Source organism: Cydia fagiglandana, chromosome 13 (assembly GCF_963556715.1).
Source record: "Cydia fagiglandana chromosome 13, ilCydFagi1.1, whole genome shotgun sequence".
Classification (NCBI taxonomy): Eukaryota; Metazoa; Arthropoda; class Insecta; order Lepidoptera; family Tortricidae; genus Cydia; species Cydia fagiglandana.
In genome coordinates, this window is record NC_085944.1 from 16,095,147 (window position 1) to 16,112,154 (window position 17,008).

The 17,008-nt window shown below is 37.5% G+C and overlaps 1 protein-coding gene across 1 annotated transcript in view; it reads left to right on the forward strand.

Annotated features, from left to right (window-relative positions):
* LOC134670398 (uncharacterized) overlaps nt 1–16,565 on the forward strand; it is a 280,135-nt gene extending 263,570 nt beyond the window's left edge. Inside the window, exons 3-7 of the mRNA XM_063528238.1 lie at nt 12,879–13,067; nt 14,154–14,341; nt 14,581–14,791; nt 15,122–15,353; nt 15,752–16,565. Coding sequence (XP_063384308.1) covers nt 12,879–13,067; nt 14,154–14,341; nt 14,581–14,791; nt 15,122–15,353; nt 15,752–16,214 — 1,283 coding nt within the window. The 3' untranslated portion in view covers nt 16,215–16,565. The remainder of the gene's footprint in view (nt 1–12,878; nt 13,068–14,153; nt 14,342–14,580; nt 14,792–15,121; nt 15,354–15,751) is intronic.
* Nucleotides 16,566–17,008: the final 443 nt, after the last annotated feature.

Genomic DNA, 17,008 nt, shown 5'->3' on the forward strand with positions numbered 1-17,008 from the left:
GCAGCTGCGGTCAAAAATGGAATGTTATCATTACTGTGACGTCTAAATCATTATTATATCTAATCTATCTAATACCTTTAAACGAGCAATTCTTGTTTATTTGTTTATATATATATATTTATTTTTATATTTCGGGGATCTCGGAAACGGCTCTAACGATTTCGATGGAATTTGCTATATGGGGGTTTTCGGGGGCGATAAATCGATCTACCTAAGTCTTATCTCTGAGAAAACGCGCATTTTAGAGTTTTTAGAGTCCGAGCAAACCTCGTTCTCCAAGATATTGGAGGTCTGTAGTAGGTATATTAGGAAGAACATCGATAGCCTTGTTATCTTTAAAAATAAATTAAAAACACTGCTGCTGAAAGAGTGCTTTTATTCTATAGTGGAGTTTACAACCTACCTTACAATTAGTAATTTGTCTTCATGATGTTGGTATTAATTATTTTAGATAAATACGTATGATATTGTACTGCATGTTAGATTTTATAATTCTTAGATTTAAGGACCTAGGTTTAAGGAACTTAGTATGTAGTTATATTCAAATACAATTGTCACATTATTCATGAATAAATAAATAATAATTAGTTGCAATAGGTAGGTACATTATTACCTAATTATATCAAGTAATTTTCGTGAACACGCCAATTATCGTTTCATCTTCGTCACGTCGGCAAAAAGTTATTTTTAACTTGTAGATAATATTTTCGCGAGTTTGTTCTCTAAGAAAATATTATTAAATAACGCTGTGTTTACATTTAGGTACAGTCAATGCCAAAGATACGTATATGTTTACACTTTTGTAAAAAGGCAAAAAATGTAAACATATCTTTGACGTTGACTGTACCTACTTTAAGATGGGTGTCTGCTTTTTAGACTCTCTTTGACTAATTACTTACTTACTTGGTTGGTGCGGTGACCCAAAATAAGTCTTGGCGTCCAACACAAGAGCACGCCACTTTGATCGGTCCAGAGCGGTATCCCGCCAGCTTTGGTGGTGGACGTGGATGGATGGTGGAGCTATCCATAATACGCCGTCAGGTAATAATATAGCAATCACATAGTAACTGCTTGTTAATTGTAACATTGTTATAATTAATCTAGACCAAGGGCATAATTGCCCTAAATTCTGGGAAGAGGTCATAAGGGCCGCAATGTCACATTGTTTTTGATAGCTCGTGACATTACCTACAAATTTCATAACTAAACCCCGTTAAATAAGGATTGACAAAATTATCTAGGTACCTACCGTACGGAACGCTTACTGAAAATATTAAAATAATAATTTCTTTCTTTCTTTCTTTCGAAGAAAGAGATGTCCAGTTAATGTGGTAATAATTTCAAAATAAATGCCCTAACTTCGCCAAATCGCCACCCACCCGTCACCGACTACGCCGAATATTTTTTTGAATTATATACTTAGAAAACATATTAAAACTTATTTTAAATACTCTATGAATACCTCATCTACCTCATCATCGTCATAATTGGCATGGCTCTTGTCAGTGGAGTATTCGTGATCCTCTGCCAGGTTCTTTAGGTCCGTGATGATGATGATGATACTACCTACATGTTGAATTACTGAACGGTCATGATTAGAGATGGGTAGGGGTGAGTAAATACTGAGTATTTACTCGGTATTTACTCAAAGCACCCGATAAATACCCGTATTTACTCATTTAGGTGGGTAAAAAAGATTGCTTATAAAATATTCAAAAAGTGAGATTTAAGAACAAAATTGTCTTTTATTGAAAAGTGCTAACGTGTATTACCAATATCTATGAAATAAAAAGCATATAGGACGCTTAATTTAGGAATAAAAGGTAATTATTAGTGAGAGGCAAATTGTGATAATGCAAAGTTAACAATTTTGTTTTAAATAAGAAAGTATTTACTTTAAAAATATGGTACGTAAATTCTATCGATGTTCTAGATAACTGCATGTCGCGCAAAAGTGCGTGTTTACGCGGCACTTACGACCTTTTATTAAGGGTTTTTTAAAGAAAACTCAAAAATGGCTCAACCGATGATGTTCAAAATATTGTTTTATGTACTCTATTATACGGCTAATCTCCCGATATGTTTTCATATTTTTTCTGAACTTTGATTCTAAAGTTATAAAGAGATAAACATTATTTTGGCCTTTCGAAACGGTTTTTTTCCAAAAATATTCAATTTATCAAAAAATGTTCTTAGAAACATTCCAGTTATTTTTAAAGACCCATCTTATGATGTGCAGCACGTTGGTGGTTTCTGAAATTTATTTTTGTGACAATTAGTTACATGTATGGAGTGCCCCTCTTAAAAATACATTTCTTACAATTTTGAGTACTTAATCCAGTAGCGGCGTACAAAATACACCTATATTTCAAATTTATATGCCCCTTTCAGCACTCTAAATAGTTTATACCCACCAATTTGGGTATAAACGAGTAAATACGGGTATATTGAGTAAATACTGAGTATTTACTCGGTATTTACCCATGAGTATTTACTCACTACCCATCTCTAGTCATGATAGAAGCTAAATTGGAATCATGAGACACAGATAACGGTGTTTGCACATTACACATTAGGCAATGTCGTTAACCGTTATTAAATAAAGTCGAATTGTGTTCAGCTCAATTATGTTCACCTCAGTGTCTCAAATTATATAATTACTATGCTATTACTATACCATAATACAGTCATTACAGTACTGTCCATGAAGCAATAATTATTATTCATGTACCTAGGCACAAAGGGTGGCAATTCAAATTTTACCTACTTTGATTTGATTTGATTTGATATTGACTGATGAACTTAGTCGCTGTCATAGTTCCGTACTTCAAAAGGAAAAAAACGGAACCCTTACAGGATCACTTGAACGTCTGTCTGTCTATCTGTCCGACCATTCCCCCCCTTAATCGCTCTGGGTCTACGAGTATAATATTGAAAAAAATACACAAAATAGTTCTAAAATCTATTAGAAATGTGCAGTCAAGCGTGAGTCGGACTTCATTACTTAATTTTTGATCCAACCCGTCGGGTTTTTAAAGACATTTAATTCACGTTATACATAAAAAAATTGTTAAAACTTGGGTAATGCACTTGGCCGGTACTTAAACGACATGCTAAAATTATATGAATTTTGGCATTAACATTTTTTAACATACCTACCTAATACTATGTATTCTATGTAATAATTCTTGTACTAGTTTTCGTTGGTAAGAATATGTTTTAAAAAGAAATCACTTAGAGCAAGTACAATTTGTAGGTAGGTACATATGACACTTCAAAACCAAGGTCAATTTACTATGATACTACCTAGATAGTGTATAAATTGGAACTTAAAAATGTATTACCTACATGGGTTTTCATGTCAATAATATATGCTTACCTATACGCAAAATTATATAATAAAATGTGTTTATTTCTAAGCAAAATAATTTAATAAAAAAAACAGATTAACTTCGTGTTAACCCTTAATAGGGCACCGGTCATATATTTACCACTTCGTTCTGTCAGGCACAGATTAAACACAATTTGACTTATCTGGTGGTTTGATAGATTTATGAACGCATACATAACCTGTCATTCATAAAAAAAATATATTGGCAACACTGTGAAGTGTCAAACGTAGGTTCTGTACCTGCTAAGAAGAAAATTTGAAAGTCAAACGATTTTTATGGTGTTTAGCGAATATTTGTTATCAAAGTGTTCTAACAAGATTCCGGTAGGTGGTTTTTGTTGTTTTTATGTAGTAATTTGTTATTTTATCTAGCTCATCACGTATTATCCACCCTAAAATACTTATTTCCACGGTTTGGGAAGATAGCTCCAAGTTGGTGGTAAATATTTTACCAGTGCCCGTTACGGTCATAAAAGTACGGATCCATTTTATTTTTTTAAATTGTTTTGAGTAAATATGTTTAGAAAAAAGAAGTTAAATGACAAAGATATTCAAGAAAGAATTGATAATGATCTTTCCAGCCTTGAGAGTAACTCAAATGATGACATGGGGAACATTTCTAATTTCGTTAATGAGTATAATTATGACAACTATGTTTTGCGAGGGCTGTCAAAATTTTTGAGTTCATAGGCTGACGAAGAGCATTGTGTTGATACTAGATATGATTATATAGAGGTAGACGATGTGACAATAAGCGAAAATACCTAACGAAATGCTTTAGATACTGGTGAACATGGGAAGAAACCATGTGATGGGGCCCTTTAATTGGTCTTCCAAAGATATTTTGGGATTAGTTTACTACGTAACCATGGAAATAGAGTACTCACAAGACCTGTTACTCCTTTAAATCATGTGCTGACCTCTATTGCTTCATATAACCCTATTGAGACAACTGATCCTCAACCCAGCAAAGAAATACCAGTAGGTATTTTGTTGTGCAAAATGAAATTAAAAATGTCGTAGTTTCCTTTCCATCATAAATCAAAGTATACCTCAAGATATGGACCTAACTAGGTTTCGTCGTCTATAACCAGCTCATTAAGAATGGTCTTCCGATTTCCCAGCACATCGCATACTTACCCAAGTTTGATAGACCAATAACATTTACTCACAAAACACAACACAACCTGTCAGTTTCTTTGACCATTTTTCCTGACGCGGTCTGCGAACTTATTGTAGAACAAAGATACATTTACGCCATACAAAGGAAAGCTTTGCATGGGGTTCCAACAAATACAACAGAAATACGCGCGTTATTTCATGTACTAGTTTTGATGGGACTCGATCCACTGCCTATTGTAATATTGCAACTTGTTTTGGTCTTCAGATCTATTTTACATAAACCCAGACATTTCTGAAGCGTTTACAGGTAAAAGATTTAAAAAACTGATAGAAAACGTTAATTTAAAACACAAACAGTCAGTTTCACCTGTCAGGACAGTATTGCCTCATGCAGCAAGAACGGGCAGCGGTAAAATACTTACCACTTCCTAAAAACCATTAAAAGGTAACGGTCATATAATTACCACCCGATTTTTCATGAAAACTCAGATCCTGAAAAATTTTTTTTTGGCATCATGTTGATTGTGGCCACAATAAGTATCTAAATCACTTACATAACTTATTATATTTCGAAATTTATATCTCTGCCCTATTAAGGGTTAACATAGCTTCAACCATGCATGTGACTGTGAGCACCAAAATTAAGCTAACGTTATTGAATTCACGTTTTAAATTTAGAACGAACGTTCACTTGAATGAGCCAATCAGCGACGTCCGATTTTCAAAGCTTGTTTAGAGTTCTGTTATTGGCTGGAATTTTAATTAGAAGTTTAGAAGACCGATCATGTAGAAAAGACGGGGGAAATCCGAGTAATGAAACAATTTTAGCTTAAGGATGTGATTTGAGAGAAACGGAATAAATAACACGAGCTGACAGACTAATTAACAGGACCAAGGAAACGTTTTATACCGGATTTTGCAAATTAAAGGTTAATGTACCTTAGATACTTAATTGATGCGTTCTTCTAATGGCCTCTCCAAACGTCACCGATGATCGCATGTTTGCGATACATTGCGTCATTTGGTCGACCGATTGAATTCGTTGCTTCTAAGCTTGGCTAAGGCCAGCAATTATCTAAAATCGCATCTTTGATGCAACCTCTGGAGAAGCCTTAACTTGTCATGCGTGATGCGTGATTCAATATACTTGGATGCGCGTTTTTTAGCGAGCATAAGCGGTCCTATCCAGAATTGGATGTATGCAAGTTCCAGAAGTTTAAAAAAAAACTCGTGAAAATATAAACAGAAAGAAGAAGAAACTTAAACGCTATATTTCATAAGTAGGTAATCTAATACCCGCATAAATATTTTAAATGTACCTACCTATTATGTTATAGTTTTGGAGCGTAAGTAAGGTAAACAATTTCATTAAATATCCATATAATTATTCTGACTCTAATCTACAAGACAAATAGTACATACATTTCGATACAAGTGCGAAATGCAGGAAATTCGCAACTAGTGGCGATAAATTGAAACACGAGTAACACGACCGAAGGGAGTTGAGGAAATACCGATATACTTACCATCAATCTAGGAGAAATATAATAGAGGTATATATATATACAAGGTGATATATTCAGGAGACGTGAGCAGGACTAACACTGCGCATATCGTAAATTATAAGCAACTGTTTCGTATCAGTATTAGTGAGTTTAATGATTAATTTTGTATTCGTGTTGAAAAAAAAAGTTATTAGTTTATTTACGACATGCATGGTCGCCCTAAAATTAGAATACCAAACTACCGATATTCTGTGTCAAATTGAATGTCATCACTGTCATCACGGTCTGGTTACTTTTGAAAACTCGTATCTCACCAAGTTTGACAGTCCATTTTCTTCGTAATCAAAATGCTGTCATTACGGTAAAAGAGGTTTTATGTTTATTAATTAGGTTTTGTAGGGTGACCAAGATTGTAGAGGATTAAATTTGCCCTCACCAAAAAGTTAAAAAATAGGAAAAAGTGTGGTTGTTTCACCTAAATACTACGGTGATCGATCAATTATCAGTTACTGAGTGTGTAGGATTAGTCCTGCTCACGTCTCATGAATCACCCTGTATATACAATATAAACGGTTGCTAAAATGAATTGATAATAATTTTTAAGAAAAAAAAACCGACTTCCATGGGGGCCGATGAAAGATTATTGTAGATGGTACACTATGTAGAAAAGGAGGTAAAACCACCCACTTTTTTACTAGCAACGCCGGCCACTCCAAGGGACGCAGCCATGCACTATCACTTGCTCCCTCTAACGCATAAATGCGTCCCTTGGAGTGGCCGGCGTTGGCCCATCGTGAAGAGGAGCCATGAGGGTCGTAGTTCTAGCCTAACCTAACCCACTCCTCAGATAGCAGTTCGGTTCTGTGCGGATCGCAGTTCGAACCTAATCAAACCCACTTTTCAAGTAGCATTTCGTTTCTGTAAGGCTCGCAGTTCTAACCTAACCTAATCCTTGTTCGGTTCTGTGAGGATCGCAGTTCAAACCTAACCTAACCCACTTAATGGCGCATGCCGTGCGGTGTACGGGGGTTTAAGCGGGAGGGGCTAGTAAGATTGGCATCATCGTACTTTATAACTACATTAATTTTATGGTAGGTAATCATAGTTGTTTATTATGGATCCCATCATCAGAACTCGAGCTTGACAAAAATGTGGCTTAAAAACTTAACTTGCTTAACGAACATAACGAAAAGGAAAAATCACCAAACGTGAACTATGCGTCGTTTAAGAGTTCTGTTCTGATCATCATCAGCAGTTCCACTTCATCAAATGCAACAGTTTTTAATGAAAATGCTTGATTTTCTGATGTAAATACAAAAATCTCTATACGCATGCCTTTAAGATTTGAGGAGTTCCCTTGATTCCTCATGGATCCCATCATCAGAACTCGAGCTTGACAAAAATGTGGCTTAAAAACTTAACTTGCTTAACAAACATAACGACGAGGACAAATCGCCAACCGTGAACTATGCGTCGTTGAAGAGTTCTGTTCTGATCATCATCAGCAGTTCCACTTCATCAAATGCAACAGTTTTTAATGAAAATGCTTGATTTTCTGATGTAAATACAAAAATCTCTATACGCATGCCTTTAAGATTTGAGGAGTTCCCTTGATTCTTCATGGATCCCATCATCAGAACTCGAGCTTGACAAAAATGTGGCTTAAAAACTTAACTTGCTTAACAAACATAACGAAGAGGACAAATCGCCAACCGTGAACTATGCGTCGTTGAAGAGTTCTGTTCTGATCATCATCAGCAGTTCCACTTCATCAAATGCAACAGTTTTTAATGAAAATGCTTGATTTTCTGATGTAAATACAAAAATCTCTATACGCATGCCTTTAAGATGACAAAAATGTGGCTTAAAAACTTAACTTGCTTAACAAACATAACGAAGAGGACAAATCGCCAACCGTGAACTATGCGTCGTTGAAGAGTTCCGTTCTGATCATCATCAGCAGTTCCACTTCATCAAATGTCACTTTTTTGGATGTATATGCTTGATTCGTTGATAAAAAACCAAAAATCACTATGTGTATGCCTTTAAGATTTGAGGAGTTCCCTCGATTCCTCATGGATTCCATCATCAGAACTGGATTTTGACAAAAACGGGACCAATCTGTATGCATTCAATCAAAAAAAGAATTTTCAAAATCGGTCCAGTAATGACGGAGTTATGGAGTAATGGAGTAACAAACATAAATGGAGTTATGGAGTAACAAACATAAATGGAGTAATAATATAAAAATAAAAAAAAAAATAAAAAAAAACATACAACCGAATTGATAACCTCCTTCTTTGAGATTTGGAAGTCGGTTAAAAATAAATGCAACGCAGACAGACGAATACTGGGACCATTATCAAGTATTTAAAATTGTGCACTATATAAGTACTGTTTAATTTTTAATTTGGACATTTTTATATTATTTATTTTCAGAATCACGAGCTCTTTCGATTCTAAGAGTAAAAAAAGGTGTCCTAAGATTATAATTTGTAGAGCCCACTTGATAAATTACAATCCAGCTTTCATTACAGAAGTTACTCTCAAATTAAAACTAGAAAGTAAAACTTTGATCTAATGAAAAACAGCCACAACAAGGGCGCTTCAGCGAAATCTTAAAAGTTAAATAGCTCCCTTAACTTTAGATTAAACTAAACAGGGACGGTGATTGCGGTGGCCGTTAATTTAAGTGGTGGCCACCGAAGTTATAATGGGCTCTTGTGAACATCTTATAGAAGGGAAATTCGGTGGCTATTTTTAGGGTTCCGTGGAGTTTGGGCACGTTCGTCAACAGCTGTCAATAGTTTCCGAAGGACAGTTTCTAACAGAATAAAGTATGTCTATGTCTGGGCGGAAGCCACCCAGACACTTTCGACGCGATTCGGGACATGAATGAGAGATTCATTAGATATCAAATAGGAAAGATATGTGACGTTCCACAGCAAAAGGTACCTTATGGTAGTTGGCGCTTACGCTATATTAACGCCGCTCCAATATTATTGCGGCCGCCATAAGGTACCTTTTTCATTGGAACGTCACATATCTTTACTATATCGTATCTAGTTAATCTCTAATTCATTTCCCGAATCGAGCCGTTTGTTTTCTATGACGGTTGATCACGTGACGCTTTCTATAGAAAATTGAAGTGTCGGTTAATTTGGGTGACTGATGCATACTATAGAATGAAAGAATCTGAAAATAAGTGATATCTGGAAAACTGAAACATCGATAAAATGAGACTTAAACGTCTAGGAAGGAATTATATTATATTTAGTTGTAAAATTTATATAAAATGGCTTGGTAACATAGTTTTTGCTTGTATCAAAATTGTGGAGATTTGTTTCACTAATGCGTTTTATTATCGAGAACCAAAAAGACAACTGTTCCGATGACCCTGTCACAGGATCCAATTTTCAGAAAATTCCCAACTGCCATTTAAACTTGAATGAAGCTAAGCAGACTCCGAAGGGGTTTCACGGGTTATTAAGTGGGATTGTCATTTTTCACGTCTCCCGTATCTCGTGACCCAGTTGGGTGTCAATTTGAGATGGTGTCAAGAATAGGCTCTCCCGTTTAATTTGAATAAATAATCATTTAGGTACGAATAAGTAGGTATTAGATTTTTATTCAGGGCAATGAAACTGTATTTTTTGCATAAATAAACGATATTTATACTAGACTTATATCGACCGAGATATGGACAGTGATTACCTTTTTATGGTGGCTAGATCACTGTATACTAACAAATGCGGCAAAATTAACGGTTTCAAATGTATCTGTGTTACACGATGCTTATTGGTCTGATCACTACCCTGTCCTGTGCGAGTGTGACATAGATTTAATAACACCAAAAATCCTACCGAGGGACACCTTGCGGCAAAATAAAGTAAAGTGGGGTGAACGCGACCAAAATCAGATTGATAGGTATCGTGAATATTGTAATAATAGGTTAAGAGAGCTCGATTTTAACCAATGTTTTTGCGACTGCGCAGATAAATTGTGTACAGATAAGAGTCATTGTTTACTACTGGATGGCATGTACAAGGAAATTATCGATACGCTTTCAATGGGCGCTGTGCTAACGTATGTCAATAAACGTAGTATAAAAAGAAAAAAATATATAACCGGCTGGAATAGGTACGTGCGAGAGGCGCATGGCGAGGCTCGTTTATGGTTTCAAACTTGGATGCGATATGGCAAACCAAAATCTGGTTTCTTTTATAACCGTATGTGTGAAACCAGAAAAATATTTAAATCAAAACTTAAATGGTGCCAGGATAACGCGGAAAAGATTAAAATGGATATTATTGCGCAACACCATTCAAGTAAAAAGTTTGGCAAGTTCTGGAAAAACACAAACCGATTAAACCATAAGGCGGGTCTCCCTGTGAGCGTGGAGGGGATACATGAGCCCGTTGAAATTGCTAACTTGTTCCAAAGACATTTTAAATTAGAGTCGCCATTGGGCCCTGCGTCGTCGGTGTCCGGGGCTGGTTCGGATGTCCACCTGAAGTGTAGTATCAGCTTTACAGATAGCGATGTGTGGAGTGTTATTAAAGGTTTAGATGGAGGAAAATCCCCAGGGCATGACGATCTTAGCGTCGAACACTTACGACATGCGGGTATCCATCTGCCCAGGTCTCTGGCAATGTTTTACACGTTATGTCTGCGTCACTCGTACCTGCCGGAAAACCTGATGCGTACGATTGTAGTGCCAATAATTAAAGACAGAACGGGTGATTCCTCTAGCTTATCTAATTACAGACCAATATCGCTAGCCTCTATCATCGCTAAGGTACTGGACGGCCTGATTGATCGGCAAATGGAGAAGCACTTGTCACTTAACGATGCGCAATTTGGGTTCCGACCTGGTTTGTCTACGGAGAGTGCTATCCTTTGCCTTAAACAGACTGTGCAGTATTATACGACCAGAAAAACCCCTGTATTTGCGGCTTTTTTAGACCTCTCTAAAGCATTTGATCTGGTATCGTACGATTTGTTATGGGATAAGTTAAGGAAGGAAACAACCCTGGCTCCTGAATGCATATTGTTATTACAGTACTGGTATAACCACCAAAAAAACCAAGTCAGGTGGGGAAGCGTGGTCTCGGGGGAGTATAGGTTGGGGTGTGGGGTGAGGCAGGGAGGTCTGACCTCTCCCAGACTTTTCAACCTTTACATGAACCAGCTGATTGAGGAGCTTAGTAGCACCAGAGTCGGTTGTCATGTAGGAGGAGTGTGTATAAATAACCTAAGTTACGCTGACGATATGGTGCTGCTAAGCCCTTCAATCAGGGCGCTGCAAAGGCTAATATCAATATGTCAAGGCTATGCGGAAACGCATGGCCTAAAATACAATGCAAAAAAAAGTGAGCTAATGGTTTTCAAGCCCAGATCTAAAACCTACACCAGTTTGCCGGATGTATCTCTATATGGCACACCTCTGCTTAGGGTAAGTAAGTTTAAGTATTTAGGTCATTGGGTTACCGAAGATCTTAGCGATAACTGTGATATAGAGAGGGAACGTAGGTCGCTGGCCGTGCGGTGCAATATGCTTACCCGCAGGTTTGCACGTTGCACACATGCAGTTAAAGTGACGCTTTTCAAAGCTTACTGCCAGTCTTTCTATAGTTGCAGCCTGTGGGGTAGCTATACGCAGCGGGCGTACAGCGACCTACGAGTGCAATACAACAACGCTTTCAGGATGCTGATGGGGCTGCCTCGTCACTGTAGCGCCTCCGGGATGTTTGCGGAGGCGCAAGTCGACGGCTTTGCGGCTATCATGCGGAAGCGGTGCGCCTCTTTACTTAGCCGCTGGCGGGGCAGCGCTAACAGTATCATGATAGCGTTGTTGGATAGGTGGGACTCCCCCCTGCTGCAGCAGTGGTCAAAACTCCACACTGTAGTGAATAAGTAGTTAAGTACTTAGGTTAAGATTACATTGTAATTCTACTAACACTATTTTATAAGTTAATTTTTAAATGTTTGTAACTAACAACTATGGATTTATATCCGAAATAAAATGATTTTATTATTATTTATTATTTATTGAAAACAATACAAAAGGTAATCCCGGTCGATATGTCCAGTGAAACTAACCGTGAATCATTCAAAACTATTAATATTTATATGTACAGTATTCCTAATCTACACACAGGTCCATTTTGTGTAGTATTTTGTCGGTCTCTCTCAAAATGTTGTCTCGGAGAAATCGCTTTTTAGCGAAAGAAACGCTTGGTGCCTTTTTTATTCATTAATTGTTGGCACTAATACTATACTGTGTCATATTATTGGAATACGCAGTAAATAATATTGTATCTAACTAGCTACTTATCTTCTAATATTGCCAGTAACTAACAAACTTATTGTGGCACAATTGACAGCAGTCCTTCAGCCGAGTAAGCAACCTCCCGGATTTTGTGAGAACTTCTATTATTCAAGTTGCCAATTTTCTAGACGAAAACTTTACCAATCTCAACAATGTTTTTTAATATAGCAGTTCATAAAGTAATGTGCATATTTTAATGTTAAATGACGAAATTGCGAGAATAAGTTGTAAAAAAATTTGGCAATTTTATAAAGTTTCGGGAACATAAGTTCCAGTAGGTACCACCACGGTTTCCTTGATTTCTATTAGCTTCATACCTTAACTTTTCATTGATTTGATTTTTGATCACTACTGATGTAGTGTATACATCCTCCTGTGTACAGCGGAAATATCGATATTTTTCTGCGGTGTACATCCTGTACACAGCAAAAAAAAGCTGTCTCAAAAAAAAAGCTTCAAGATTCAGAGAATTCGTTCAGAATCCTTATCATACACAGACAAGAGGTAAATGCTATCTTTTTCCTTCCAGAACGCCTCAACGTCCTCTACGAGCGCAATTGGACCCGACTGGTCCACGAGCAACTCCGCAAGTTCGAGTCATCCATCGTGGCAGCAGCCCGGCAGGCGCCGGACGTGCAACCTCAAGAGTTGGCTCTGGACTCCAAGTGGACCTTCTCTGGCGCACTCATATACTGCATCACATTGATTACCACTATAGGTCAGTCATCTTGATACCTTGATTCAGGAGTTAAGTGCGACAATCTGGCTAAATGCTCCTCTTAAATCCAGGCTCTTAGGTGGCCTACTTGTCAAAGAAGCGGTATGATAAAGAAAGAGTTACAAGAAAAAGTCAACAATACCTTATAGTTTGTCCATGTCTGGAGTCGACAGCCTCAGGAGCACGCGCTGGACTATAACTACTAAGTACAAGTGAACGTTCTCTGGCGCACTCATATATACTGCACTATCACATTGATAACCAGTATAGGTTAGTCTTCATCTTGATATCTTAATTTAGGAGTTGGTAGTCAGCAACCGTGACTGAATGTTGCGCCCAAACGCAAGCTCTAAAAGGCTATCTACTCGTGTTTGTTCAATGTGTTTTGAAAAGCGTATTTTTAATTGAAATACTAATTTATAACAGGTTTTAGTTTGCTGAATTCGGTACTAGTCAACAACACTAAACATCAATCAAAATAATTTGACACAGCAATAAAGCTTTTACGAATAAGTTGACTAACCTAAAATTATTGTGGCAAGTAATATTATTGTATAATAAACTTGCTCGATAAATCACTGTCTCATAAAATGTTGTGACAGCGGAATAATCTTAATGTAAAAGCAAAGTTATCAACAATTCAAAATACTATTGAATTTATATTAAATTAAGTATATTAGGTATGTTTTTAAAAGAACTTTAGCTACAAGTTTTATACGCCCCGAAACATGTTGTCCTATTTTCCTCTTTTATTCAAGTCCCATCCGATAACATAATTTGGTAATCAATACAGCCTTTTTTAAAAACCATAGCCACAGACCGCGCCACGCGCTGCTTGCGTCCAGACCGCAGCCTCAAGGGTTAGGTAGGCATTTGCAACAACTGTCTAGAAATTGCCCTTTACCGTGAGCATAGGTCTTATAAAGGCCTACCTTTTCCTAACAGTGAATAAGAATAAGAATCTTTTATGTGCGATAAACATACCTCCATACCAGATACCAGTGAAACACTAAAAGTAAAAAAAAACTGTGCATAACTTAATATGCGCTTATTTTCGAATTCAATAAAAATAAAGTTTCTTTCCAGGTTACGGCAATGTATCTCCTCGAACCGCGGCCGGCAGAGCGGCTACCGTGGCGTACGCGGCTGCTGGTGTACCATTGACGCTGGCATGCTTGGCGGGCTTGGGCGCGTCGCTGGCTCGACTGGCAAGAGCTGGATGGCTAAGTGCTACTAAGAAGAAGGTGCCGAATACGTGGAGAAAAGAAGGAGAGGTGAAATTAAAATGCGAAAATCTTTTATTAATACGTATTTAAAATACAGTTTGGGACGATAAACGCTCCGGGACTATATTAGATAGGTCACTTTTATATTATTAATAATTTGACCCCTTTTAAAAACTTAGGGATATCCTCGTGGGAAGGGTTTTTGGGTCTACAAACCTTGCTGATTTGGCTTTGCAATATTTTATTGGCATTAATCTTTAACTTGGTACCTATTTAATTATTCTCAGATGGAGAACCACTTCCAACTCCACGAACAGCAACGCTTACTACCGCAACCTGCCGAGAACAACCAGTACACTTCGTTCCCTCCTCGGCGGCCTGGGACCGTCCGGGCCAGAGCTGGAGAGAGGGGGCAATATTCCCAGGTGTTCGAGAGAGCGCCGCCCAGCCCTAAGTCTGCCACGCTGGGTCGCGTCAAGCGCAGTGCCTTGGCTGATGGTGAGAACCAGTATAACTTTTGCATGCATGCATGATAAAAGTCTGAAAAATTGATAGTGGAAGCTTGAAGACCTTAACTCTTTTAAGTTCTAAGAGATTTGATGGACAGAACACGATGGAGGATTATAAACACCAAATGTAGACGCCAAATCCAATTAATGATCACGACCTCAGTCATCAAGGAATGACTATAGAAAAATAAAAAGGCAGAGATACTCCATTCTTCATAACTTTATATAACAAATTAATTATTATTATTGGAACTATCAAGAATATTAATTATCAGTAACATTTCCATATAGCTTCTAACACACTCATTTATCTCTGCAGAGCCTCACACATCATCAGCACTACAAACCCAAACGCTAGATCGCAAACGGACTATGGGCAGCATGAAGTGCCTGGCCACAGTCCACGGACATAGTCCAGGGCGAGGCCGGGGTCGCACCATCCAGAGGCCGAGGGGAGCCGTCATAGACCAGCTGATAGCTGAGGAATGTGGTGAGCTGCCAATGAACAGGAGCCAAGAGGATTTGGAGGACTCAGAAGATCCTGATGAATCGTGAGTATTATAATTATTATAACATTTAATGTTAAACGCCACCTATTGACTATTTATCCATCCAAAAACACATTGGTATTGAATTACAAATCCATAACTAAAAAAGTCAATGAGGAGATAAATGGGAGCACAAACCACTTTTCTCTTATAGTATTTTCACTTCCTTTTTTTGAATTTATTGGACAATAAGCAAATTATGTACGTTATTATTATTACAAGACCCATCGTGGGCAAAACCTTGAGGAGGTTTGTGTGCCGATGGGGAGTTCGAGAAAATAACTTATATGACGCTACACGAGAATTACCCCTTTCTAATACCTAGTTCATTCTTTTTGACACCCAGTGAACACTGTTTTCATAGTACTCTGTAATGAGTCCGGTGTCATTTCGAATTCCAGAATATGCCCTCACGACACCCCATCACGAGTGCCTTTGATCTGGAAGGACGACAAATCCAAAAGCTGCGCCGTCCCAAGCAGCAGCGCCAGCGTTCAGCACATCAACCACGGGATCGAGCACTGCCACGTCCCCGTCAGCATCGTGCTCTTCCTCCTTCTAGCATACATCTGTGTTGGTGCTGCCATCTTCTCCGCTTGGGAAAACTGGAGCTTCCTCGACGCTGCCTACTTCTGCTTTATAGCTCTAGCCACCATCGGCTTCGGAGACTTTGTCCCAACAAGTTTCCTAACAGCCAAGCACACAACAGAAAATTCCAAAAGCGAATACATACAGATGATAGCCTGCTGTGCGTATCTAGTTTTTGGACTCATACTTATAGCGATGTCTTTTAGTCTGCTTCAAGATGAAGTTGTAGCTCGGTGTTCACAAATAGCAAATAGTCTAGGTTTGTCGAGACAATGACAGTACGAGAAGAGCGATTGTAGCTCTACAGATAACCATCTTAGAATGTTATGATCGTTCATGTAAGGAGGAATTAATTTAGGGTCCAAATTATATTTACTTTCTTCATTGGATCCATTTTCTGTACTCTTATCATTGAAACATTGTATGCGTATCTAAATTGCAATGAAAGGTAAAATATTTTTCTCATATCTGTCTACATGTAACGCTGAAGTTATTTAAAATTCGAAACTTTTTACGGAATTTGTACTCAAAAAAGTGTAAATGGTGTTGGTGGTGTAAATAATGTAAAAACTATTTATAAAAGCAAGGCTGAAATTGTAATGAAACAATAAAATTGTGTTGAACAGTGTGTGTTTTATTTGATTATATTCTTCACTGCAGGTGATTAAGGGTCATCATCATCGCATAGTCGCACCAATAAAAGTCTGCAGCGGATTTGATAGCCCACGCAGTGAAAGTGTTATTTTTATGTCATTTCATAGAAGTTTGACGTTTAAAATGACACTTGCACTGCGTGGGCGATCAAAATCGCTGCAGACTTTTTACGGTCTAACTTTATCACACGAACCTAGCCGCCGCCCCGTTTCGCTCTCATTTTATAATGACATGAAACTTGACATGAATATTGAAGTAACATATATATATCTTATCTATGTTTAGTTTAGTTTAGTTTATTGATCTCTCAATACAATTTTCATAGTTAATGTAAAAGAATACAGAAGCAATTATATACTTATCGTATAGCGATATGTCTGGTATATATTAGATTTCGCTGCTAGAAATACAAACAA